This window comes from Phaenicophaeus curvirostris, chromosome 1 (genome assembly GCF_032191515.1).
Source record: "Phaenicophaeus curvirostris isolate KB17595 chromosome 1, BPBGC_Pcur_1.0, whole genome shotgun sequence".
Lineage (NCBI taxonomy): Eukaryota > Metazoa > Chordata > Aves > Cuculiformes > Cuculidae > Phaenicophaeus > Phaenicophaeus curvirostris.
Window position 1 is genome coordinate 135,081,085 of NC_091392.1, and position 25,211 is coordinate 135,106,295.

The 25,211-nt window shown below is 34.9% G+C and overlaps 1 protein-coding gene across 2 annotated transcripts in view; it reads left to right on the forward strand.

Moving 5' to 3' along the window:
* The window catches only part of NLGN4X (neuroligin 4 X-linked), a 134,626-nt gene that overhangs the window by 14,271 nt on the left and 95,144 nt on the right, over nucleotides 1-25,211 (forward strand). For both annotated transcript variants that reach the window (XM_069875421.1, XM_069875432.1), the window contains exon 2: nucleotides 7,802-8,648. In XM_069875421.1, the coding sequence (XP_069731522.1) occupies nucleotides 8,177-8,648 (472 nt within the window). In that variant the 5' untranslated portion in view covers nucleotides 7,802-8,176. The remainder of the gene's footprint in view (nucleotides 1-7,801; nucleotides 8,649-25,211) is intronic.

The following is a 25,211-nucleotide window of genomic DNA, read 5'->3' on the forward strand; positions in this document are numbered from 1 at the left end:
TATTTGTAACTTGGAAGATGGGAGGCTTGGGTTTAGACTTCTTCAGGTTAATGAGGGTAGTCACTCAACTCTCCCATTTCCAGATGAGTGCATAATTGTGACATTATCATATGAATGAAGGCAGTATCACCACCTAGTAACTGAATTAGGTAATGCAGTGAAAATGTCCTGTCTCTGTCTACTGTGTAATTCAGTTCTAGGAATTTGTATGATAGAGCAGCAACTGAGGGTTTTTTTGTCATATAAAATATTGGGTTGGTGGGATCTATGTCCCCAGCTGATTTAAGTTGCTTTTCCTATCCTATTTTTGGTTATTATAACATTTTTAATGTTTTCTCTTCTTAGACTGGAATGAAAAGAGGAAGATATCAAATTCTAATCATTAAATAGCCTCAAGAGATCGAATTGCCTAACAATTAGTCCCTCAGACAGTTTCTCAGTTGTTTCAGACAAGAGTTTTAGTTTCTTTTATCCTTGAGGAAGGCACACACATAGGCATAATGAGGAAGACAGAAGGAGAGGAACAAGACCTGTGAGTTTCCCTGTTTGATGTTTAGACAAAATCTGATTCCTTTAAGAATTTGCATTTTCAGTCATTTGACCTTTCTGTCTGGAGAGAAGTTAGACCCATTCCATGTTAGAAATTATTATTTTTTATGTCTTGCAGTGGCAATAGGTAATGAAATGATATTTTTGAAGGTTTATTCAAATTGTAAAAGTCTATTCTACAAACATAAAAGAAAATATAAAATAGTGATTTTTGTATGTGTGTTTTCATTTTCTTTATATGGATAAATTATATTTTTACTGCACATGTGAGAAATTTTACTCTACAGGAGCTTTTGCCTTACAGAAACACAGGGCTGAACATCCTCTTCCTTATCATAACCTTCTCTTTTGGAGTAACACATCTGAATTTAAGAAAACGGAGATGCAGAAGAGAAATAAAGAGAGCACCGGAGTGTTACATTTTTTTTTACAAGGTCGCATCAGAATTAAAATCTGGAAATGAAGTCAGCAGTTGTGCTAGACTGTAGTGATGCTATTTTTTGTACATTTCCCTAAAATATGTTCTTGAGTAGTATTTTCTTAACACTTTGCAGCCACAATTAGACAAAGACTATAAAATAAATAAATGCATCTTGTGATCATCATCCATGGTAATATTTTAGGCACTGGATTTTTTCTGAGCAGAAGGGTCTCTGTACCCTGTCACTCTACCTTGCAATCAAAGCTAATTGCTGCTTTATTATTTGAGAGTGTGTCATGACCTCTTGTCTAGCTTCAGACATTTGAATGGCTCCAGTGTTCATTCAGTAATAGGGAGCTTAAATGCATATCATGAATGGTTAAATTTTGATCGGAAGAAATGTTCCTGGAATTTTAGGATATTTAGTAATTTAAACTTGATGTATATTAACAGTTTATACCGATTTTTCCTTCCTAATTTTGATACCTCATATTTATTTTCAATCTTCATCGATTTATTCCAAGAAGAAGAAAATATTAAAGTTTTCTAACCACTGAAATTTTTCCATTCTTCTTGTGTGCAACGCTGGTTGAAATTAGAGTTCAAAGGTCAATAAGATAAGTGCTGCTGCCTTAAGTGAGCAGTTCCAGTAAGTCTTGGGTCATCCTGGCCATAATAATTTTTTATCTTTTTAAATACAGGAAAAAAAGCAACGGGAAATGTATAATGTTCAACGATAGCTTTTTATAATTAGATCTGAACACCTGATTATTTACAGAATGCATAAGAGGCGTATTTGTTATTTTTTCTTTCGAAAATGAGTGATGATCACACTTTTTCTTTTCCTCTACTTGCTTTTCAAATTGTTTTCATTACTGAGATAACTGCAGTTTTTAAAAACAGTGTAAGGACCACATGGTCTTTTCTTATAATCCCATCTTCCTTTTTGATAGTGTATGAGACCTAGAAATTTGGAATAAGTGTGGTAGCTGCAGGCAAGAAACAGTACCCAATAAATGTGTGTCCATTTTCTGTAAAGTAAATGATGATTGTAGTTTCTAACTTGATGGTTATATTGATGTTGTCCAAGCTTATCTGAGAGACTTAGTGGAGAAATTCATAGCAGGGTAAATACAGCATTTGAAAGAAAATAAAATACAGCATTTGAAAGAAAATAAAACCGATTAATGTTTGTATATAATTTGTATTGCTTTTCATGCTTTATTTGCATATTTTAGAAAACAATACAGTTTTCTTCGGTTATTTCTAATATAAATCTAAGACCAGCTTCAAGGGCCATAATGATGTTTTTGTAGTTGGCATTTATTTTCACTTCAAGAAAGGACACATTATAGTTCTTAAATGTGAATGACTCATAATTTATTTTTCATTTCTAATCTTTATATCTTCAAGTGAAGACAACTGGGAAAATGCTTACAAAAATCCAACAAAATAAACATATAGCTTCCATTAGAAAAAATAATATCTCATAAGGCTCTTTTGCATGTTAATTTGAAGCCAGGGATTGCTCTACTTGTAGTTGTGAGCTTTAAAAATATCATTTGCTAATTTCAGTTAATAATTTTCCTACAAAACTTCTAAGTAATCCAGTCCAGAGACTGCACATTAGTTCCTGACTGATACCACTTTGTTTTGTTCATTATGACTTTAACTCTTCTGAATTACTTTCTGTAGCACAAGTAAGAATGAAGCTTAGTGTATTTCAGTGTAGCAAGAAAATAGTCCTAGAGCTGGGGGATAAAAAAGAAAACAAAATTATATCTTCTTCTTTACTTGAAAGATGGTAGACAAAACCAGTATGCATTTTCTGATACTTGGAAGAGCTTTTCATTATTGAGCAAATGTTTTGAATGCAGAGATGATCAAGAGGTTGCAGTGCTCAATTTGAGGCAGAGGTGGATTTAAACCTGTTTTAGGAAGAGATTTTACAGAAAACAACTCTGTGATTATTTTTCTGCCGAAGTTCCAAATTATCCAAATGTGTGGCGAAAATTAACATTGTAGGCATACTTACAAATTTCTGTGCCTTGGGTAGTTCTTATTTACAGTCTTCTGCTACCACATTAATTTATTATACAGTTTTATGTATGTTTAAACCAGGATAATATTTTTTAATTACTTTTATTTAAAAGAATCCCAGCACCCTCCCCGCCAACCCCTCCAACCAAGTAAACAAAAACCAAACCACCATAAAACCATTTAACTTAATAACTTTAGTACTCATATCTTTCAAGGGAAGGAAGAGAAGGGAAAGAAGAAAAGCCACAATTTGTGCTCTTGGTAAACTGGAAATACTTTTGAAATCCCTCTGTTCTTAAAAATGCATTAAATACTGTACAAGGTGTCACTATGAGGAGAATCTGAAGATTTATTTATTACATTATTTGTTATTTTTCTTGTGGTGACTAGCCAGTGAGTCTTAGGGTTCAGCTCACCAAGCTGACTGTATGCTTTCCAAGCATATGTCTAAAAGAAGGGGATGGAGATTTCTAACCCTGGTACTGTATGGAGATGAGGTCTATATATACATAAAAATCCCTGCCCCAAGGAATTTGAGAAGGGAGGAACGGAGACTGAAGGTGGGCAGTGACTGAAAGCTGAAGTGCACAGCAGTGCACTAGTTGGTGCAGCTCTCAATCTCCTGTGCTTGTATAATTTACTTTTGTGTTTGGTTGTCTTGTGACTGTCCATGACCTGGACAAGCAGGTGGAAAAAGGTTGAAATCAATTTAGAGTTTGCCAAAAGCAAACCATGGGGTGAAGAGGACTTTTAAGCCATGTATCATATTTCCCCAGCAGGTACAGCATTATTATAGAGCTACTGACATACTCATCCACTCAAGTTGAAAAAGTGCTAACTACAGATCCTGGAAACCATCAGGTTAGCCCTGAAGGCCTGAATCATATAATCTCTAAGTGTGGTTTGGGGCATAGATTCATAATCAAGTCCAAGCAGATGCACATCTGTGTTAACTTCAGTCTGTATTTACATCAAAGGCCATAAATGTCTCATTATCCTTCAGTTACACTCATCTGCCAATAGTCAAATATGAATGTATGTGATTTCAAATCTTCTTTGACTTCTCTTTTTGTGTTGTGTTGCTAGGAGCTGCCATTTTAAGCAGAATATTTTTATTTGAGTTGATTGTTTTTGTTCGTTTGTGAGCAATGCTGCATACCAGCAAGTGTTTGCAAGCATGTTAGGACACATTTTTGTAACACTTGAAGTAATAAAGAAAGAAAATAATGGAAAAAAATACAGCAGTATTAATGAAAAAAAAATGAAAACATGACAAGTACAATTCTCCCTGTAGACTGAATGGATACATATAGAAGTGTCTTAAACTGCTTTTTGGTATAAAATCAAAAAAAATTCTAAAATGCATAATTTTCTGTTTAAGATTAGTCTCTAATTGCGCTTTGTGACTTTCTTTTTAAATCTTCCAGCCTTTTTAATGATGTGTATAGCAAAATCAGGTAGTTCATGAATGTATGGCTAACATGCCTTCCTCCTTGTCTCTTGATGTTCTTCATGAAGATTATTCCATGTATTTTTCTCTGTGTATGAATGTTTATGTAATTCTTGTGTGAAACTAACCTTTTGAAAATGGTATTACTCTAGTAATATGTCAACTGAAAAGTGGGATATTTTCTTCTTAAATTGTCATTGCAAAGCAATTTTCTTTGTGACACTTCTGTTTAAAGATTTTTTGTATACAGTGGTCATAGGTAGTATATTATGTAAACTTTTTAAGACATTTATTTTATAAGGAATCATTAAAAACTTTGATTGCTTCTATTGCCTTTTAACCGTCTAAAATCAGTAACTTTTAATGACTAGAATATGTTACTCTAAATCATGGGTTTATTCTGACTTAAAACTTAGAATTGCTCTTGTATGGTATATAACTTGCTTGCATCAATGCTGTTGTCACTGTCTCCTGTTTGTTTATGTCATTGTACTGGCTGGCAAAAACTGCAGGTCTATTATAGGTCAGACAGCAGCACTACAAAAATTGGCTGTGTTCTCTGTGTTAGCTAACAGTATGTTTCTTTATTGGTTCAATATATTTAAAATCTAAGTATGTATGCATGCATGAATCAAAAATGCAAACTGTGTATGCTTCTGTTAGGCTACGGCAAAAATAAAACACATTGTACGGATGCATTTAATACCCCCAAAACTAACTTTATTCATCTTATTTCATAGGTAAGGAAAGATAGAAAATTCAGTTCTGAGTCAATAATGAATATTTTCCTCTATCTGTCTTTTCACCTTATTCAAAATAAAGCATATAGCCAGATATTTGATGCAAAGAAAACTAATTAGCATGCATAAATATTATTCATTATGTCACGTTTTTGACAGTTGGATATTATCTCTATTATGTTTATCAGCTGGGGAGTCCCACTTCCCTTTATGTCGTCAATTTTCATTCTCTCCAAGCTGGTAATGTGTTCACCCTTGTTTATTTGTCACCCCTATTTTATTTTCTTGTTTTGTTTCCTCTTTTATTTCACCTGCTATTTTCTCTATCCATTTTTCATCATCTGGATCTTTACCTTTCCTCCTACCTTGTCAGTTTTCTCAGTGCTTTATTCCACTTTTTTTTTTTCTTCATATAATCTTATTACAAACTTCTGTAGTGTGAGTGTCAAGGGAATAGGATCTGTTTCTCCTCCCTGAGCACAGATTAAATCCCCAGTTCATCTGGAAAATCTACTTTGTGCTGCATGTTCAGAAAAGTGTTCCAAAGCCAGGATGGGAAAGAGCATGAGGGAACACTACCCAAAATCAGTTGTGTGTTGCTGACTTCTGTTACTAAACGTGGTAGCCGAAATCAGAAGGGAACACGGTGCTTGAGAAGGTGTTTCAGGTGACTGGTGGCCAGCTGACCATTCTGAGTGCCAGGGAGCAGCTGGAGTGTGGCTGCCCGACAAGGAAGGATGAGCCGGGAGCTGTAGGCATTACAGAGCTGCCAGGGCAATACTCTCTCTGACAGGGCATCCTTCTAAAAGACCCCATCAAGGCTGGGCTGTGGGCAGAGACAAGACCCTGCCACTGCCCAACAATGGTCAGGCCCGGCAGGGTAAGAAATCACGCCCTAGGTTGACCTGGGGACCCCGTCAGGGTAAGATACAGGCTGGGCATAGGGCTCCCTGAAGAATGCCTCAAGCAGGGACTGGAATGGGCTGAACTGGGGTCCTACAACCATGGGCAGAGTGGGGGCACTTCCCCAGGTAGGGCTTGGGAGGGCCTGAAAGAGCTGGTGGTGCCCTTGGGGATGTGACACTTAAGAGCTGTTACTGACTTGTCCTTCAAAAATTACCAACTTGAAAGTTCTTTGAAAGCTGTGTTATATGTCTACCAGAGAAAATGTCAACAGAAATTTTGGGTCTGCATAAATAATATGTATCTGGTATTTTTCTGGCATGTGGTGTTTAGGTGTTTCAAAAATTTTGCAATACGAGTGCTAAAATGAAGTCATTAAAGAACTTGAAGGGTTTTGAAAGAATGAAATGTCTTTCTTTGAGATGCCTTTCCTTGTTTAAAAGGATCAGCATAGTTGTCTCCTGTGGTTATTTTGGGATTTGTTTGAGGTTTTTTTGTGGATTTCTTTGAGTTGTTTTTGTTTTTGTTTTTAATTTATATCATTGTCAATAGCTACTTACTTTGGGTTTGTTTGTTTTTTTTTTGTTCTCGAAAACTGATTTTATATCTTTATGTGACAGTCCTGACTGAAAACAGTACCTGGTAGCCTACTTATACATGTGTTATATATTAAATATGTGTTCATCCAATCAAATGTAAATTATGAGTATCAGTTTCCTATAACAAGGATTGTTTTAGCAGTGGAATTGTTATCTTTAGTTTTGAGTTGAATAATGGGTAAAAATGAATGCCTTTGTTTCTTTGGATAGGGAGAAGAATGTAAGTATTAAAAACTGCTGTGTGTATATTTTTAGTAGTTGTATTTCTTAGCATATATAAACGAGTGACATGTTTCATTAAGAAATTACCGAATTGTTGTATGACTTGCCTTCTGTCTAAAAATTAAAAGTATGAACATGCAAGAAGGTAATGTTACATAGTTGTGACATCATGTAAGTCAAAATCTGTCTTTTGAGAGATTATAACATGCTTTTTTTTTCTTTTGAGTTTCTATTATTCCTTTTTGTCAGACATAGAACAAAGAAAACTGATATGAAAACAAATAATTTTGTATGTAATTTTTACTAATGCTGTTCTCACACTTGCATTGAATTTATGTAATGCTATTCCATGAATTGAAATTTCTGAATTAGATGGAGGTAAATTAGGTTGTCACACAGAACAGTAGACATACCTGTGAAGAATACTTATGTATGGAAGTGATATCATAACAAAGAGTGACTATCCAATGCAGCAAAACATTTAATGAATGTTTGCTGTGAGAGTGCAAATGTGCTTAAAAGGCAGATGCTGTTTATTTAGGGCAGAAAATACCCTGGAGCTAGCACTTAAATGCAATACCCTTCCTGAAAGTATGGGTATTTTTGGGCTGTGCTTTGGTTTGGAAATGTATAAGACCAGAAATGTTTGGTTTGTGGTATAAGGTCTGACAAATTTGTGGTTTCAATTTTCAGCTTTCTTATCTTATATATCTTTGGAAGCACAAAACTAACCATGGTGTCTAAAGTTCATAAAACATCTGTGGGCCTTGCTGTGGAAGTAATGTGTGAATTTAATTGTTTGGTTTGGGGTATTTTATTGAGATTTATGCCAATATGAACGTGTCTGTTGATTTGAATTGTTTTCTCTTGGCCACAGGCTGACTGAGTGGGTTGAACTTCACTGGAAGGAGTCATTTTGCTGGGGAAGTGGAGTAGCTGTGGATCTCTCCGTGCACTACTTGCTGGGAAGTGCCATGCATTGCCAGGATTAAGCCAACGCCGAAGTCTGGGATGGGCATTAGAAGCAAATACTCCCTTGTTTCTTCTGGCGCTGGGATTTGTCTACGACCAGTAAGCTGAGGCACCTACGGCACATCAGCTTTTGTTTTTTCACTGCGTGAACAAGGTTACGTTTTTCCTCACTTCATCTCCTTTTGACTACATATTTTGCTTTATTAGTTTTCATTTTCCTTGACTGATTAATTTTCTCCTGGCTGTGGAAAAAAGAGCCCCGCTGATGTTGATTTAAATAATGTCGAAACCAATGGGACTTCTATGGCTGCCTTTGATCTTCACCCCAGTATGTGTCATGTTGAATTCTAACTTCCTCCTGTGGATAACTGCACTGGCTATAAGATTTACTCTCATCGATGGCCAAGCACAATACCCAGTTGTTACCACAAATTATGGCAAAATACGTGGTTTAAGAACACCTCTGCCCAATGAGATCCTTGGTCCAGTGGAACAGTACCTGGGTGTTCCTTATGCCTCTCCTCCAACTGGAGAAAGGCGATTTCAGCCCCCAGAGCCACCATCATCTTGGACGGGTGTCCGCAATGCCACACAGTTTGCTGCTGTGTGCCCACAGTACCTGGATGAGAGATCGCTGCTCAACGACATGCTGCCAGTCTGGTTTACAGCCAATCTGGATACTGTGGTGACATATGTTCAAGATCAAAATGAAGACTGCCTGTATTTGAATATCTATGTGCCTACAGAAGATGGTAAGTACTCTAAGGATCATACTGCAGCGCACTCACTAGCTCTGCACATGAGTAGTAGCCAGGTTTTTAAAGCATCTTTCTCATTTTCCTTCATGTTTTATTTGTGGAAATGGATCATGCCTCTGAAAACGCATTGTAAGTTATACTTTGTAGACTGAAGAGACTTGTATGTATATTGTCTCATGTTTCAGTGTAACACCAAACCGCTATTTCATTTGCAGGCAGTGGCCAAGGTGTGTAAGCCAGCCTTAATTTTATATCTGAACTGCAGCTGAGCATCAGTCACAAAAGAAGAAAGGGGAAATAAACGTTATCCACAAGTAACATATTTATTTTCCCATGCATGAATGGTACAAATACTGCCATGTAGTAATTTTTAAGGAGAATGTCCCTAATTATTTTTTTATTTTTAGTTTTACTATAATATCTCTGAACCTGCTGTTAATTCTGCTTGATTTGAATATATAATAGAAAATTATTATAGCAGTTTGGTCTGCAGGTTTTTTTTGCAGAATTTTTACTTATGAAAGTTCAGTCCAAGTTATTTTTTTTAGCTGTTATTTTAAAATTAAGTAAAAGTGATTTTAATATACAGAGCTGAAAAGGCAGCCTTAAATTTTTACCTGTTTTCTACAATCTTTTCTCAAGAGGGCCACTTTAAACTATAGACTAAAAGTGTGAACACAATTGGTATTACACGAATCTGAATGTTTTCATGATCTCAGTCTTAAAAATTCTTGCCTTATGACGTGCTGAATATATCCTTTGTTGTTCTGAATGGTATTGTTTCCTACAGACAAGACCTGTTTTAATCAGGTCCCTAATTAATATAATTTATTCTATATCACAAGGAAATAAAAAATTCTACAGGCAGCTATATTTAATATTCTGCTAAAAGCCAGTTCTTTCAGCCACTTAGAATGTAGTTACTGATGCATAACATGACAGGTTTCTCCCAGATTTGCAAATACCTTCACTTTAGCTGAGGATTTGATTTGCACAACTAAGACATTGTTATTTCTCAGTAGCCATACTCTAAATATGCAAATTTTGTACTTTGATTATTATAATCCTTCTGCCTTGATTGGCTTCCTTACTCAGAATTTCCAAGCTGTTTGCCAGCAATAAACATACCACCTTCTTTCCCTGTTCTTATGAGCTGAAGCAAAAACTTGAAAGCTAAAAATAAAGGGGTAAGGTTTGTGAATACTGGGAACTCAGCAAACATAAATACTACCAAGCTGCTTAAATGAAAAGTTCTCTAAAAGAAAAGCTGTGTGTATGGAGGCTTTGTGTGTGCATGTGTATGCATTTGTCCACGGGGGTGTAGATGAAGGAGCAGATCTTTCCCCTTAAATCTTCCCCTCTACTAGTCTCATTACGCTGCATCTCACTCCTTGGACAATAACATAAGTAATTCTTTCCCAAATTTGTTTATGTTATGGATTTTACTCTGCAGCTTCTAGTTCATCACTAGGGTAAGTTTGCTCTAAGAAGACTTTTCAAGTTAAAGTTTTATTTGTTCTTACTGAAGGAATATCAGCTTTTCTAACTCAGCCTTATTTTAAAGTCCAGTGTTAATAAATTCATATATTCTTCCAATCTAGTAGTAATAAGTTTAAATCATTATTTAAAGAAGACAGGAAATTAGACATGGAAAAATGTATACAAATATCTAGGAAAAGAATATTTGAGGTGAAATAGATAATAATAAAATATCATGTGCTAAATGACTCTATAACCTATAACATTCCTCATCTTGTATGTAACAGCTAATGGCATTTCTATTAGACTAAAATTAGAAAGGACGGATAAATTTAGTTTGACTTGTACAACTTTTTGACCCTTTAATTCTGCAAAAAGTGCATGTGTTCCACTTCATCCTGGTTTTAGATTTTTTTGTTTTACACTAAATAGCATGTAAAGGGAATCTATTTTCTTTTACATATCTCCTTCAAAACATAAACTCATGCATAAAAGAGTATAGAGCTGAATAATGACAGACAAGGTTTGATGTCAGTGATGAGATGAAGTCAAGATTTTTCCTGTATAACATGACAAACATTTTAACAGGTTCCAATCGGGAACAAGGAACTTAAAAATTAATAAATGGAATACATGACGTTTTAATTCTATGCTCTATATCTTATCCCTAGTTAAATATAACAGTGTGGGTTGTTGGTGAAGAAAATATGCAATCTTCTGCTCATAAAGATGATTAAAGAGAACGGACCTACAAATCACATCTCCTAAGTCAGTGTGTCTGCAGATCATGCTAAACATAAATACAATGGAATTAAACACATTATGGTTCATTATGTATGTCTTAGTTGGCAAAAATAGACTAAATAATCTACATTGTTATGGAGGCAGATCATGTAATTAGATTTTGAAGCAAGATCTGGAAGTGAGTGAGTTAAATTCACATTTTAAATTCTTTCTTGAATACAGGTTTATTTAATTAAAGTTCTGATTATAAAACTGAATTGAATCATTTCATGCTATCTTTTTTTTTAAACTTTGATGAAAATAATTCATGCACAACTCCAATGAATTAATTATTTTCACATGCAATACTTACTTCAAACCAATGCTAGTGAATAACTAATCAAAATGTAGCTCAGGTTTGGTATAGGTTTTTTGTTTTGTTTTACTGGGAGTTTTTCTTGCACAGTACAGTGTAACCATCTTACTGTCACTTGTGTGGTTTGGTCAAAGGGAACCAAAGTTTGATCATATATTTTGAATAAGGAATTGAAGAATAAATGCACATGTGCATTCATCTGATTTCAGAATTGCTTCACTGGAATTCAACCAGTATAAGCTAAGGGAAATAAGAGTAGAATACAGTCTGTTAAAGTGGGTAGATTAGTTATTTATAAGAAAATGTTTTGAAATATTGCTCTGCCTATCTAAAGAATTACACTGAAATTAAATCACACAGAATTCTATAGTTCATTAAAATAGTTGGAGCGTCTAGGTTAAAAAATGACAACAGCCTGTTTCACAGTTTGTATTTGTCTTGATCATAAGTTTTGTTTCAGTGCATAAGATTGTGAATTTCAAATGTCAAATTGCAGTAGAATTTTGTCAGAACATTCCATGCTAGAATGATCCCTCAAAGCAAAAAGTATCTTTTTTTTAGGAGCTTTTTTTTTCACTTTAGGTGAAAATAATATTTATGACTGAAATCAAACCATATACTTAATAGAATATTTCTGCAATTCTGTCCATGTGGGGTTTTATTCTTCTGCTGTTTTTCACTGGACAAATAGGTTATATTGACACTTGCCTTAGATTAATTTCATTTGTACTTCAGAGAATGTAGAGTAGTTGGAGAATTCAGTACGTGTTTTCCTTTGCCTTTGGAAGATAAAGAATTGCAACCACTATAATCCATTGACCTTTTTTTTTCATAATAACTATAAAAATAGTGCAGTTACTTGGAAGATAAACAGTACAAGCAATAAAGATAACATTTAGCAAACCACTTTTATATGTTAAACCTATAATCATAAGAAATCATTCAGAACTGAAACAAATAAAATATTTGTAGTAAAATTATCTTTTTATCCAAATTGCTATCCCAACGTTCAGCTTGATATTCAGAGTAATTTCTGTGGGTGTATGCTATCTTGTCTACTTTTCCAGTTACTCGAAACTGTAATTTTCCACAAGAATACTTGAATGTCAGTTTTGAGGAGGTCATCTAGGGAAATGATATTGAGGACAGTCTGTTTATTATAAGTTCAGTCTGAATATGGGTTTATCTACAGTGGAAATGCTAGATTGAAGAGGACACAGACTGTTAATCGGCTGTGCTTAATCCTTGGCCTTTATCATTTGAATCTGTGGATGCTGAAGGAGATTGCTAGCTCCTATCATAACTGAGGAAAAATATAATTAAAAAAAACCTGAAAAGACCCTTAATTTGGATTTCTTTCATGATAAACTTCAAAACTGTATTAATAGCAAGGCAAGATTAAAAAAAAAATTAGCACAAGTGATTTTTTGTTTAAAGACTGCTCTGTTCAGGTCAAAAAGGAAAATAAAAAAAAACCCCAAACCCACGACTTTTTGTTGCCTTTACATGATTGATGATAAGCATGTATCCTTTGTTTATTTTGGTATATGAAAAGAGTGTGTATTTTACACAAGTGGGAAGATACTCAACAACTGTATATCTGTTAGGGATTAAATAAAGAAGCATTTAGCATCTTCATAAGTTTGCTCACTAAAAAGCTCTGAGGTCTTTTCTCATTTACATCACAATAAATACAGCTGAAGTGACAACAAAAGATGGTAGGTCATGCTACGTATTAAGGCTGAATGGATAGGTCATGATTTTTTCATTAGATTAAGGGAAACTGAGAGTATTGTGCAAAATTATGGATATATTTTGCTGTGGGCTACCAGGAAGAAAAAAGTCTTGGGCAAAAGCAAAGAGATCAACAGTACTCCTTCTCTGCACAGTGATGTGAAAGACAAGTACCTGTATCTTTAGACTCTGTGTATATTTGACTAAACTTGAAAAACTTGAAAAAAGCTGATAAAGAAGGTGTGCCTTAGGCAATTTCTAGAGCTTGCATTCTGTGCCACTTTTTCATATTAGTCAAATGGCTAATAATTATTCAGCCAAGTGTTTGCAGCTTTCTTGTCATTTCTGTGGAATTGCAGCATCTGTTTAATTTGGGAAACGTCTTTTTATCAAAGTTATAAAGCTTAATTGATATGTATTGTAGAAAGATGAGTCCCATATTCACAATTATTTGATGGCATGGAATAAAAAAGTAAGTTATTCGATGACTTCTTTATTAGTATGAGGAATAAGGGTCCATGCATAAAAATAGTAATGTAGTGTACAAGATAGGTACAATGTTGTACAACATTATTTTTATTGAAATATTTGTAGATGATAATAGTCACTTTTATTTTTCAAACAAACCTGAATATCTATAGAGAAGATTCTCCTGACCTGCATGTAATTTCAAGGTTCAGTAGATGCACAGCTGACTTTTATCAGGTAATCTCAGAATTGCAATTGTTATATTATTTCTTCACTAGTTTTGTTAATTTATAGCTTTTAGAAATTAAGAATCCAATATCTTTTGTTTACTTTTTTATAGTTTTGGTTCTTCCTCAGAATTCGTTTTCTTAAAGTCAACTGTAATTTGTTTAATTGGTATAGGAGTGTAATGTTTTACCTTAATTTTCTGAGGTATTGTTAAAAGCAAACAACTTAAACTTAGTTATATTTTAAAATATATTTTAATATATATTTAGAATTTTTTAATAGATGATAATGTTTGAACAGTTTTATATTACAAATACAGATGTTCTTCTGAGACAAATCAGAATATACAAACAAAAGTTTCTCAGTTTCAAAATTGCCAGTTTTTGTCAATGACTCATACTGCACAGAAGTTCTACACAGTAAGACATATACTTCTGTAAAATGCTTGTATCACTTTCCAAAGTGAGAGGGATGAATAATAGATAACAATTACAATATAAAATGAAAACTTTTGAATTACTGCATATAATCCTAGTTGAACATAAACATAAATTTTTCAGCAACAGAAAGAAAATTGCTTTCCATTGTGAAAGATAAACTCCCCATTGTGTCAGAGCGCCTCTAGACAATTCTTACACTCTTAGGGTCTAGTATATCCCCTCCTCCTAATCCAGAAATATTGCAGCATCTGTGAAAAAGAAGGCAGCATATGTCTGACTACTCTCTGCCTACCAGGATAAAGCTGTGGGTAATCCAGGCCCTTATTTTACATTCTTGCTTTTAACAGTCACAAATACCTTCTGACACCAAAGAATAGGACTCTAATCTAGATGAAATAAAGTTCTTAAATCCTTAAAGCTAAATTCAGATTTAGTTGCTGATTTCAAAATGCTGCTCTTCCCTCCAGGAGTTGCCCATTCCACAGGCACTTTACAGGATTGCACTCAAATGGCCTTTTCACGAATTGATATGCAGTGAAGCCTAGCAAGAAGACTCGGCATTCAGCACGACATTATCTAATCTAAACAGGATTTTTGGCACAGTTTTCTGGAGTCTCATCATTGCCAAATGTTAAAAAACCTGCTAGAATGGGGGAACGTTCTTTAAAACACGATGAATTAATGTTTCTTCCGAGAAGAAAAATTAATGTTATCATACTTTTCATCAAAGAACAGTGCCTTTGGAGATGTAGAGGCTGTGCCATTTGGCTCAGTAACATGAAAGAAAGAGTCATTAGTCGTGTGGGTCATGAGACAGATCAGACAGGCAATTTTACATCATTCTGCCCATTGACTCACAGGCTGTTTTGTAGTTTTTTTGGTGTGTCGTGTTTCTTTTTTTTTTTTTTTTTATTGTAGTTTTCCTCAGAATTCCTGCAAAATATGTCTTTGTATGCTGTATCTTTCTTACAAAACCAAATCAACATTACACCTACTAACACTGTACTAACAGAGGCAGGCCATCCTAGGGCAATGCAGTGGGTCCTCAGCAGACATCCAGGTATATAATAGCATGGAATATGCTTGGACCTTAGCAGTGTCGTGGCTGTATCGTTTGCATTAGTTGTGATTACCTATATTAAGGCTTTGTGATCTCATTAATCTTCATTCAGATATTTTTTGCATAGGTCAGAATGTTTTGAAATTTGTTTGTATCTTTTTGTTCGAAGTTGGCTTAGTTTCCCTTACTCAGCACATTAATTGCAGCTTTACACAAAATTGATGCGTTGCTGAACCCACACAAGCCTCATAAATTAGTTCACATCTGTGGAAATACTTAATGAAACTGTCCCCACATCAATATGATAGTTACAGGTTGTGTGCGAAACAGGCAAATTTGCAATTCTGTTCTAGAAATGCTTAAGTACTTACAAAATAAAATATCACTAATTCAAAAAAAAAAAAGCAAATGCTCATAATTTTCTCCTCAGAATCCCTGACAAAATTATCGATAACTGTAAGATAAAAAATTTCTCAAGAACATAAGAGCTTTGTTCTCTGTACTTTGGTTTGTCATCCTTCTGCAAAATGAAGGAATATCTCCAGCATTCAAGTCTTTACATCAATGCTTCTTGCTTCTGCTTCCAGATAAAATTCTCAGAATGGTACATAATCAATTACATATGCTCACATTCGGTGATAGTATTAGTTGAATGTATGAGGTTTTATGCAGACAGAAAAAAAAGAGAAAAAGAAGAATGTAAAAGATAGCATATCTCATTTGTGTTTGTAATATTATCATCATGTGAAGGAATATGGATGAATTTATATTCTTAGGGTTTAGGGCTTTTTCAGTCTGGATGTTGCTCCAAATAAGCAAAGAGACAAACAATAAGAAATAATTATTATAAAACCATGGAAATGAACTAATGCTTGCAGCTATCTGGTGCTGATGTGTTAAAAATCCATTACAGAAATGTTATAATAAAATGAAAAAAATTCTTTTACATTTTTTGCTGTAGGCAAACTTATAATGAAGAATAAATGTATTTGCAATGCTAAGCCAAATTTCTTACACCATATATAAAGAATTTTAGTCACAAATATAATTTCTAGTGCCTCATTCCAAAATGCTTATTATTGCTGGGTTGGTGTTAAATGGATTTTTAATTGACAGGGTGTGACATATTTAATCTAATGGAGAGAAATTACTTCGTGCTGACTCAAATGAGTATCCGATTAATCACTGGTAATGTTTACAAGCCATCATAGCTGGAAATCATAGATACATTGTCTGATTTAGTAAATATTCAGCAGGGCAAATGAAAACCCAATCTAAATATGTACATTTCATCCTCTTACAAATAAATTAGAATCAAATTATCTTGTCTGTGTTATTTTTAGTGTGGCTAGGAAATTTCAAATAATAATTCTGCATTTGTGTGTTCTACTCCAATGGTTATACTTTTGCTTGTCTTCTTGTTTTATTCAGCCAGCAGAGGGAGCACAAGTTACCAGCAAACTAATTCTTTTCTATCTCTTGACATCATTGGGAAGCCACAAATGATGCTTGAGAATACAGCAGTAAAACATACAAACACGTGCTGGTTTATGCCCTTTAAACAGATAGAAAGAGAACCTATCCACCTTTCCCAAGCTGAAAATTAATAACATTGTGAGTGTTGGCTCTATTTTAGTGGAGTGAGGAATTTATATGTGGGATAAAACCTGTCCATGCAAAACTGTCCACTCACACTGACAAACTTACACAAAACTAATTTATTACTATAAAATAATGCAGCAGTTTGTAATTGAATAGCAAATAACAATACTTGATTTGAAGTTCTACACAGCATCTGATAGCAGAATTGATTCCAAAGTAAAGATTTTGATCTGCTTGGTTATGATGACTTAGTAGAAATATTTCTATGTAAAAGGGAATAATTTTGTCCTTGTAATTTATAACCTCAACTTAGACAGAGGTAGATTTTTTCTAGTGATTGGCATTGACTCTCAATTTTCTGTATTATAATTATAAAACTGAACCATAAAAAATGCCAAATGCATTTGCATTTTGCATCCTCTTATTTTGCTGAGACAAAAACGTTAAGATGCTAATGTTTCATTCTTACTGCCAGTACAGAGTGCTTAAAGTTTTTGTTATTATCCCATTTGAAATAACAGTATAAGTAAGTTACGTTAAGTTATCCAAAGTGCTAAATTACACCAAATTTGGAGGGCTTCCCATACAAAATAACTTATTCCTAGGTATTATGTGTCTGATTCAAAAGGACTGGTACATTTATGGCCTTGCTGATTTTGTCACCAGGATTCCCTCTACCTAAATAGCCCTTGTACTGTCATCAGAGAATAGGTGCAATGGGATTGCTTGCAATTTATGCCTAGGATGTGTCTTTGGGAGTTGGATCAAATCAGATGTTTACTGTGATGATGCATGAAACCATCCATATGAAATAACTTGTATGCTTTGCCACTAATAATTACTTCAATGTGAATTTAAGTCAAAGAAAATGACACGAATATCTTGCAGAAGAGAGCAGCCTAGTATGACAGTCTCTCAGTGGGAATATTTTAATGAAAACAAATTGAAGAAAGAACTGAATACAAATAAATGCAGTAACTTGAACGTAAAATATGGAAAAAGTTTCTAAAAAGGATATTTAATGGTTTATTCTTTATTTTCATTATTAAGAGTTTGTCAGTCTAATTCCTGGAACTAAACCATCGCAGATATATTGAATAGAAAAATTTTTATTCTTAATTGTAGACATCTTCACAATAATACTAAGGGATATTCAAGCCATATTTCTTTTCTCTTTATTCAGTTTCACTAGCCCTTGCAACCACGTGTTACTGACTTTTATCATCTTCTCTTTGCTAATAAGTGAATATCTTTGCTCTCTTTACAAGTGAATATCATAAATTAGATGTAGCCTTGGTTTTCATTTCCACAAAAGGTGTTATCCAAATACCCTTCATTATCTTTTTTTTACTAAAGTTACACACAAGAAGAGGCAAAATGTGAGGAAGCATCAGCTATGGCTCTTAATTAATTTTTGACAGGGAGGCAGCTGACAGTTGGATGGATCTGGAAATTATCTATACAGGGGGTGTGAAGGGATCAGGCGAAGAGAGAAAACCTGATTCTTTTTCATGTCTTAGTCCTTCAGACGGCCACTCAGCAATGCTTAGTAAGCTGTACTTGGGCTGTAGGGTAGTACTTGAGGATGCTAATGTACCCTATGGTGGGTAAAAAAAAATAAATAAAAATTTAATAAAAATATATAATAAATATGCCTGATCATCTAGAAAGCCAGTGAAAGATCTCCATCATGTAACACTTGTCTTGTTCAACTAGTCATTTTTAGCATTTAGCAGCTTTTAAATGTAGCCGGTAGTACTTAGGATAATTTTCTATTATGCTTAAATAAATGAAAAAGTTAGTAAATAATGGTAAGTTTAGAAGTTACCAGCATGTATCAGCTTTTAAAATATTATGAAATTTATAGTTTCTGCCATTTTTGTGTGCTGCTTGAGGTTGTGCTATTTCTTAGTACTGTACCAAACTTCTAAATGCATGCTATTTTACCATACTTGTTTTGCATATCTAATACACTAAATCAGGATAGCTTAGTGTTAGGATTATTAACTGACTTATTTAAAAATCCAAATAAATAGGTTTTGGATCTTCTTGTCTATATTAGCTCTTTTTTCCTGTGCTCCTTTTCTAATATTGCGTCAACAGAATTGATAAGATAGTCACCATTAGTTCTTAAAATAAGATGATTAAACAGTTATTTCTGCATTGTAAGTAGTGCTAGTTTAAAGCATGTTTTCATTCATGAGATATTTTGTGAATATGTTCTTTTATCACAAGTAATCTTTTTGCTGTTTTGTGACTTTTCTCTTTCTTTTGTAAGCATTGGTTGGAACCACCTACACCTACTAATTTACCTTCCAGTTTCTCTGTTTCTTGAACAGATTTATTTCAGGTTGGTTGTTTCATACAGAGACATGAAGCAAAATTTCCTGGGCTTTTGTTCTGGTTTTATGTTTTCAGAGGGGTTTTTTTTGGTTTGTTCTGTGTGGTTTTTTTACATTACCAAAGAATTGCATTGCTTTGGTACATTTGGGCTGAGGTTGTCTGAGGTCATTTCAAACAGAAAGAGCTGTTTGTCTGTCTGTCTGCTGCCTTTGTGCCTTAGTTGTCTATTTAGAGAATTAGGTTCATATTGATTTTCTCTGATTAGGGTTAGAAAAAGATACAAGTTTTTTCAACGATTTATATTTTTCCCCTCTGTGATCCACTGACTGGCAGCACTGTGCATATCATTGTGTAGTATTATAACCTCTAAGGAAAACTTTGGAAGGTCCAAAGGGCAATAGATTTGGGAGTCATATTAAAATGATGATTTTAAATAATTCAGTAAAAAGGTTTAAAACTAGGGCATCTAAAAGGTGTTCTGACTCATTTACTTATAGCAGAGTGAAGCCTTTCTATCAAAGTATACACCTGATTCTTTACTCTCCATCTTCACGTATTAGAGTCAAAAATGACATGTCAGATAGAATTTTTCCAAGAGATAAAAGACGTATAAGACTTATGCCAGAAAAGGGTCCTAAGGCACTGAAATACTGAAATATGGAAAACCTTTGTGGCTGAATAAGGCATATAAGATACCAGTGTAAAGTATTTTAACTCAGAAAGGATCAGATAAATTACTGATGAATGAAAAAAGCTGTTACTAGTATGTGATGCATAGTTAATAGGTTTCTTTCATAAAGCTTACCAAAAGTCAGAAATGGATTTTGGAACAAAGTATACTGTTTGCAGATGTAGCATAATGGCTTGGAATGTTTCTGTGAGTCCTTTAATTTTCTTCATTATCTACCAACTAATAAAGAAATTACTCCTGAGTACAGTATAAAGTGTTTGCTCTAGCAGAATTGCCAGCTTGCTCTGACCTACTTGGCATAACTGTTGTAGATCATTCTGAAGTGAATACTTCACGTGACCTATAAACACCCTCCTGAGACCGAGCTTAATGGGATACGTACTTGTATGCTGGGTCCAGCACTTTGCAGCTGCTATATTTGCTCCTTATGCATGGAACTTGTTTAGTGCCCTTGTCAGTCAGCTAAGACCTGTAGACCAAAGATCCTAACCCATGCTGGCTTCTTTTGCTTTCATGTGGCTGTTAAATAGCCTTTACAGGTAGCAACGAACAACTTCTGTTTTCAGAGCTTTATTCTTCAAAGGCTTTGTATTCTTATTGCATGAAACACACTTGCTTTGTGTAGAACCAGAAAACTTCTTTTACATAACCCAGGAGGTGGTCATTACTCGAAACTATCACACCTTTTTCTGGTTCCCATTTTCTTAATACACCGTTTGGTCATGTATTCCCTAGGTTGCTTTCTCTGATCAAGTAGCTGTAACCTTGTCTGTAACCTTGATTTAATTTCAAAGTCTAAATGGTTCTATGGCACATGTGATCCCTCACTACTGGCAGGCACATCACTCTCTCTTCCCCACAACAAGAATGACAAAAGAGAGTTCAAACACAGTTGAGCTATTGTAATGTAAGAGATAGCTACGTGAGTTGACTCTGTGTACATTCTTAGTTTAATATAAATGCCCTGACTTGCTACCTAGATGTGAAAAGCATTAATGAGGAATACTTAAGTTAATACATTTTGTCCTATATTTACTGTGTTAAGGTACTCATACTGTGTGTTAAGGTACACATACAATGAGCAGCTACAGTTTATCTAATGTATCATAATGGTAGTGATTCACACCCTGAGAATTTAAACATTTGTCAGTTCTCATAATCAAGATGACATTTGAATATGTAATTGGTGATTTTATCCTAGCTGTATCTGAAGGCAATGTGAACTTCAGCTGAAACAACAAAATAGCAAGGGCTAGCACTTTTGTATGTTCATCAGCATAAAACAAGGATGATTCCTCCCACGCCCATATGACATATTAGTCAAGTGAATCAACAGACTTTTATGTTCTTTTATCAATAATATGAATTTGGTCATTTGAAAATCACAGATAGATTTCTATCTTGTGGACTTCTTTTTCCTCGCTTCATTAGTTTCTTTTCCAGTCTTTTTCATTAGTACGTTTGAAAACATGGCAATAGTGCTGTACTTTGTTGCACACCCTGGCTGTCTGCTTACCTGTTGCACATCAGTAGCCACTTATCCTTTCTTTTATTCTTTCTAACAATCTAGATGGATGTTCCTGTGTAAAACAAACAAACAAACAAACACTTACAAAAATAAAAAGACTTATCAAGGACTTTCATCATTACTTCTAATTGCTTACTTACCTACTGCACAATTTTAGCACCGTGTTCACTGGACGCTTTGGTATCAGTCTGTGTGCTTGAAGTTTCACTGGTTTGCTAAAACCCCACATATTTTTACCCTTACAAAACTGACAGCTTCTTAGTTAACATTAATTAGCTTAGTAATTCTTTGTTTATTTCTTTTATCTCTTATTTCTTGAAGTATTCATGTAAGTATCTAGAAACAAGTATTTGGAAATAAAATGCAAACATCATTTTACCATTTCAAGTATCTTCAGCATAAGAAAGATACTCTACTCTTTGATCTGACTCAGTACAGTCATACTTACGTTCTTTTACTATATCCATTCTGAAGGTAAATAGAATAATTCTCTCTTTAGAGCTGTCAGCATAGCACACTTATTAGCAATAAATAGGTTTAAACCTTTTAAATTAGCAGACTAACAGTCTCAAAGCCTGTAGAACAGTATCCGAGTTTTACAGCAATTTAGCTGACATTTAGGAAGGCTTTTCTATAATTTAATTTATTCTGTCACTTTTAATGACCTCTTCAGTTTGCTGTATTTGGTTATAAATAAAATTTCTCTTTTTATTCCTGCCTCCCATTTATTTTCTTCATTAAAAAACACAGAGCATATAATGCTGATACTGATTTTTTTTGTTGTTGTTGACAACAGTGGGTATAAATTTAGCTTCACAATAAGCACAATAAACTCCAAGTAGGAAATGCTAGTTTTAAGCATGCACATTGCCAATAATTAGTGTATTCACACAATTAGCATAATAGTAGCCATGTGACTTGCCAGGTTTATGTTCCAATTTTATATACTTTAGAGTTACTGTGTTTTTTTTAAACATTATTCTTTTTTCTAGTCATCATTATTTTAGGATTTTATTATTGTGTAACACAATGACAATTGTTTCAGTTGGACACTGATAGAGATCATATTTAAAAAGTTATGTAAGTTGAAGAATGCAGAAAAGGGCTGCATAAAAGCCAGAGGCAATGCCTTATTATTATATTATTGTTTTGGCAATAATTATATTATTATATTGGCAATGCCAATTTAAAGAATTGTTATACGTAAAGAATAACATATGTACTCCAGTAAAGCAAACAAACACTACAAATGGAATACAGAGTAGTATTGGTTAGCATTAATAACTAACAGTGAGCAGCAGAACTCCAATGGATCGAATTTTCTGTTTGCCTGTGAAGTAAGAACAGCAGAACCAAAATCATAACAGCATTAAGTATATAATAGAACCAAAAGCACTTTTGCTCTCTTTTCTATTTCTGTAATTAAAGCAGCAGAGTAAAATATCTAAAATAGAAGATATTTAATGGTGTCATTAGAATAAGAAAATAGTTCATGACTGTAATCTAAGAATAAATCCTTGTTAAATTTTGGATTGAGAGTTTGTTTAACACAGAAGTTAATGCTAGTCAAAGCTAGATGACATAAAACACTGTAGATTTTTAAGAAGATATACTGAAAGAGTGTCCTTTGTGCCTATGTGGCCCTCTTCCCTGTTGTTCAGTTGTATCTCTCTGTCTGGATGTAGAATTTCGCTTTTTATTGTTGCTCAAGAATGTGTATCAGAAAGTATGAGACTTCCTTGAACTTCTCATCATTAGAAATTAAGAACAATTGAGACCCCACATGTGAAGGCTGCACAAGAAGTCCTAGATACAGTGAGCTGTGGTAGAAAGCTTCATGGCAGTGGATGTGGACATTGCAAGTATGGATGTGTAGTTCATGGCAAGACCCTGTGGATATACACCCCAGGCACAAGCCTTCACCCTGCAGATTAATTTCCACCCTGATGCTAGGGATATGTGAGTTTATAATTACAGCAAGGGATTGTGAGGCCAGGATGATTATCACTGGGAGTTATCAAAGGAAAATGGCATTTAGGGCTTCACTGGTCTGAAGCTGTCTTAAAATAATACAGGTAAATAAATGGTATATTTAGTCTGAGAAACAGGAGTAGAATGGAAAAGAGTAGGTGAATTCGAATTAATTAGCTTGTACTTTGGTGGATTTGCAGTCACACTGAACTATTTTAGCTGAGATTGTACTGACTCTATAAATTTTATTTTATTTTTTTTAACCTTTGAAGCCGATTCCAGGAAAAAGCTACCTAAAGAACAGTACATAAGTTTTATTTGGAAGTCTTAATTGTTCTGCAAGTTTAGGCTTCTAAACCATCTTTGTCCATGACTAAATTTTTGGATTAGCGCAGCTTGTTTATATAATGGAAAGGGAGGAACTAATCTGCTTTAATTTTTATTTTTCTTCTCAAAATAATTATGAGAAAAAAATTCACTTAATTAAACAAATCAAATGAAAGTGTAATTTCTTGTCAGTAGAAGTGATTCAGTTTGGCAGTGTTGGAGAGTCTTTAGAAACAGATTACTCAGTGTGTATTTAAGCTAATACTACATGTACCTCAGCTGTACCTGATCTGACAATGAAAGCCATTATTATACCACTGTATTGTTTCATTACATTGTAACAAAAATTGTATACTTACAATTCTCTACTAAAAAGGCATGTTTTTCTCCTCCGTCCCCCACCCACCATGTAAATACTGATAGTACTAAATTCCTGGTAAATATTCAAAGCAGATGCCGACAAAAATAAAATGATCTGTTTTAGTCAGAGAATTGAAATTTCTTCATTTTATTTAAAAAGGCTACTTTAATAATAATGTGAATTTATTTGTTTGTTTGCTTGGTTGTTTTTTTTTTATATCATAGAATCATAGAATAACCAGGTTGGAAGAGACCCACCGGATCATCGAGTCCAACCATTCCTATCAAACACTAAACCATGCCCCTTAGCACCTCATCCACCCGTGCCTTAAACACCTCCAGGGAAGGTGAATCAACCACCTCCCTGGGCAACCTGTTCCAGTGCCCAATGACCCTTTCTGTGAAGAATTTTTTCCTAATGTCCAGCCTAAATCTCCCCTGCCGGAGCTTGAGGCTATTCCCTCTTGTCCTGTCCTCCTTCACTTGGGAGAAGAGGCCAGCTCCCTCCTCTCTACAACCTCCTTTCAGGGAGTTATAGAGAGCAATGAGGTCTCCCCTCAGCCTCCTCTTCTCCAGGCTAAACAACCCCAGCTCTCTCAGCCATTCCTCATAAGGCCTGCTCTCCAGCACCAGCTTCGTTGCTCTTCTCTGGACTCGCTCCAGAGCCTCAACATCCTTCTTGTGCTGAGGGGCCCAGAAGTGAACACAGGATTCAAGGAGCGGTCTCACCAGTGCCAAGTACAGAGGGAGAATAACCTCCCTGGACCTGCTGGTCACGCTGTTTCTGATACAAGCCAAGATGCCATTGGCCTTCTTGGCCACCTGGGCACACTGCTGGCTCATGTTCAGTTGGCTGTCAACCGACACCCCCAGGTCCCTCTCCTCCAGGCAGCTTTCTAGATAGACTTCTCCTAGTCTGTAGCACTGCATAGGGTTGTTGTGCCCCAAGTGCAGGACCCGGCATTTGGCCTTGTTAAACCTCATGCCATTGGACTCAGCCCAGTGGTTCAGCCTGTTCGGATCCCTTTGCAGAGCCTCCCTACCCTCCAGCAGATCAACACTTCCACCCAGCTTAGTGTCGTCCGCAAACTTGCTAAGGGTGCACTCAATGCCTTCATCCAGGTCATCGATAAATATATTGAACAGGGCTGGACCCAGCACTGAGCCCTGGGGAACCCCACTTGTCACTGGCCTCCAGCTGGATTTCACACCATTTCCCACCACTCT